The sequence below is a fragment of the Helobdella robusta genome, assembly GCF_000326865.2.
Source record: "Helobdella robusta unplaced genomic scaffold HELROscaffold_8, whole genome shotgun sequence".
Taxonomy (NCBI): domain Eukaryota; kingdom Metazoa; phylum Annelida; class Clitellata; order Rhynchobdellida; family Glossiphoniidae; genus Helobdella; species Helobdella robusta.
In genome coordinates this window covers 3,231,763-3,235,388 of record NW_008705459.1, presented here as the reverse complement: position 1 = coordinate 3,235,388, position 3,626 = coordinate 3,231,763, and the positions used below count along the sequence as shown (strand labels likewise).

Sequence of the window (3,626 nt, the reverse complement as noted above, 5' to 3'; positions counted from 1 at the left end):
CTACTACATCGGCTACTTCTGCCGCTACTTCTATTACTGCTACCGATTTTACCGCTGCCGATACCACCAACACTAAATTTATCACATCTACTTCTGATTCTTCTAAAAATTATTTTCGAGAGAATGTTGACGATGCTGAAATAATGAGTGCAACTTATGACGACACAAGAAGTGATGAAGGAGATTCTCACAATTTAAAAGTTACGCTCTACATAAAAGGTGAATTTAAGAATGGGATGAGGCTCTTCAAGAAAGATGGTGGATTGACTTATCAGGTTGTTTTTGTTGTTGTTTTATTTTTAATGTGTTTTATTGAAGAGTCAAAAAAATTATTAATAATAATTATAAATACATCTCACAGGAATTATACTTCAAGTCATGTTTATTGTAATTAAAACTAATAAAAATACGTTTTAATATTTCTATTATTGATGAATAATAAAATTCATTCAATTAAAATTAAATAAACGAGAATAAAAAAAATAAAATAAAAAAACTCGTTAGGTTCTTCTTCATCATGGGACGCTAGTGAACGTGAAATCAAATGGAAAAAGGTTTCTGAACGTCTGGCTGCAAGCTTCAGCTTATGATAGGGAACGAACTAGAGGTGCTGATAATGATGGTGGTGATGATAATGATGAGGATGATAGCAATAATGGAGATGATGGTGATTATGATGATGATGATGATGGTGATGATCGAGATGATGATGGTGATTATGATGATGATGATGATGGAGATAATGATGATGGGGATGAAGATGATGACGACGAAGTTTTATTGATGGTGATGGTTGTAACCATGATGATGATGCTGATGAGGATGATTATAATTATCATCGTCCTCATCTTCTTCTTTTCCATTATCATCATCATCATCCATCTTCTTTTTCATCATTATTTTCATCTTCTTTTTTTTCCATTATCATTATTGTCGTCATCATCTTCTTCTTTTCTATTATCATCATCATCATCATCTTCTTTTTTTCCTTATCATTACCAGGACTTTGTGGGACATTTAATGACGTCACTGATGACGATCTGTTGCACTCTGACGGGAACCTGACGTCAAATGGGACAGCCAGACGGAATATGCCGAAAAAGTTCATTGAGTCATGGAGGTGGTGATGATGATGAAAACGATGATGATGACGATGACAACGATGATGATGATGATGGTGGTGATGATGGTGATTCGAATGATGACAAGAGTTGTTTGAATGATTATAGCAGTGATGTCGGTGGCGAAGATAGTTTTTTTTAACACAATTAATAATACGTTTTGATGATAATGTTTGATTTTTTTGGTAGCGTTAATTAAAACACAAACGGTACAACATGTTAGCACTGCTATGGTTTCAGTGTTGCAAATAATTTTTACACAACGATGACGACACTGATTTAAATTATGATTATAATTATGATAAAAATATTTAAGGTAATAATTACAATAATAGTGATGAAGATTACTATAATAATTAATCACATCTCGTTTTAGAGTGCCAGAAGATAGGAGGATATTTTACGGGATAACACATCGACAACAGCAACAAAACATCAACAGCAACAACAACAACAGCAACAACAACAACAGCAACAACAACAGCAACAACAACTTCAAATCATATTGTAGATGCTCTCACTGTTTGCTCAAGAACGTTGCTTGTAGCTGCGGCATTGGCCAACTTGTTGAAACGTGCGACCTCGATCTAGGTGAATGAATGAATGAATGAATGAATGGATGAATTAATGAATAGATGAAAAAATTAATAAATGAAGAATGATCGAATGGTTGATTGAATGAGTTTTAAGAATGGATGGATGAATGAATGAATAAATAAATGAATGAATGAACGAACAAATGAATGAAGAGTAATGAATGAATAGATGAATAAATGATTGACTGACTGACTGTGTGAATAAATGAATGAACAAATGATTGCATGAATGAAATAATCAGTGAATCGGTTAATCAACTGACCAATGAATTAATACATGAATAAATGAATGAATGAGTGAAAAAACAAATCGACAATCAAATGATAAAATAGACTAATTAATGAACGAACAAACAAACAAAAGAACAAACAAATATTAAAAATGGGCTAACAATAAAACACTTTTTTATTAAAAAAATTAAATAAATTATTCAAGTATAAACCGATAAAATATTTTTACAAATGTCTTAAGGTACGGAGTTCGTATTTCCAAACATTACAATGTTAATGAAACAAAATCCATACCATTACGACAAAGACATTGTTATCAAAAACACTAACAACATCAACAACAACAACAACGACGACGATCCATTCAACGACGAAATTGATATAGATGAGAATTTCATACCGGTCAGTTGTTGAGATCAAATAGCCATGGTGGTCATTATTCATCAACGTATTCTTTTGTAGTCATTTGTTTCACAATATTTATTATCACCATCATCATCATTAGCGAATCGTCATTTTCATCATCACCATCATCATTTTCATTAACGCTTTATTCGCCTTTGTGTTATCATTTTAATTATCATTATCATCATCACCATCATCACCACCATCATCATCATCATCATATTTAATTATTATTCTTACCCTTGTACGAATCATTATATCACTATATAATGTGAACTCTCTTTTATTTCTAGAAAAATATGAAATAAAGTAAAATGAGATAAAAGTCTAATTAAAATCTAACAAAATAAAAGAAAATAGATAAATTGATTTAAATTAAATTAAATACAATAGTATTCTACGATGCTCATCATTTGAAATAAACGAGTACAACGAGATATGATTAGTTTTAAACGAACAGTTCAATTGTTATTGCGTTCACAGTAGATGGCATAAGATGACGGTATTACAGAGTTAATAAGGTTATTATAAAATTGATCTGACCAAATGTTATTGATTAATGGTAAATTTAAAAAATTGCAAAAGCCCAATGTTGAAATTTCAAAAGTATTAACTATTATTTTCAGGTGTATTAAATTGTCATGCAAATTATTTTTGAGATTTTCTGAGCATTTGATGGTTTTATATTTTTTTGAGTTGAGTAGGTTGGATTCATGGCAGACCGCCAGCTCTAATATTTCTATTGTGTCGTCACGAAGTATTGCGATGTCAGGACGTAGGGATTTGAAGAGACATAATAATAATAATAATAATAATAATAATAATAATAATAATAATAATAATAATAATACTCCATTTCATAACCACCATCAACTTCACCATCGTCACCATCATCTTTATCATCATCAACTTCACCATCCTCACCATCATCTTTATCATCATCGTCATCATCATCATCGTCATTTTTATCATCATCACCACAATACTACATACAGGCAGACAACTTAACAGGTATAAACTCGATAGCTAGGACATACTGCAAACGTATGCTACTCTTAGAATCAAACTCAACATTGTTGAAGACGTGCCAATTGATGGCTAAATTATATCTCAATAATGGTGATAACAGCTTGAGAGACGATGATATCAACAACGATGATATAGTGTTAAATGGGTATCAAAAATTTGACGATGCCAATAATGAGAGGTATGATACAGCCATCATGTCACCGGTAGATATAGCAGTAGAAGGATGCGTTGATGACATCCAGGA

General features: G+C 31.5%; 1 protein-coding gene across 1 annotated transcript in view; it reads left to right on the top strand.

Moving 5' to 3' along the window:
* HELRODRAFT_165641 (hypothetical protein) overlaps positions 1–3,626 on the top strand; it is a gene marked incomplete at both ends in the record, with an annotated part of 9,270 nt that overhangs the window by 4,193 nt on the left and 1,451 nt on the right. Inside the window, 6 exons of the mRNA XM_009032172.1 lie at positions 123–275; positions 505–607; positions 1,003–1,120; positions 1,498–1,712; positions 2,190–2,350; positions 3,349–3,585. Of these exons, the coding sequence (XP_009030420.1) occupies positions 123–275; positions 505–607; positions 1,003–1,120; positions 1,498–1,712; positions 2,190–2,350; positions 3,349–3,585 (987 nt within the window). The remainder of the gene's footprint in view (positions 1–122; positions 276–504; positions 608–1,002; positions 1,121–1,497; positions 1,713–2,189; positions 2,351–3,348; positions 3,586–3,626) is intronic.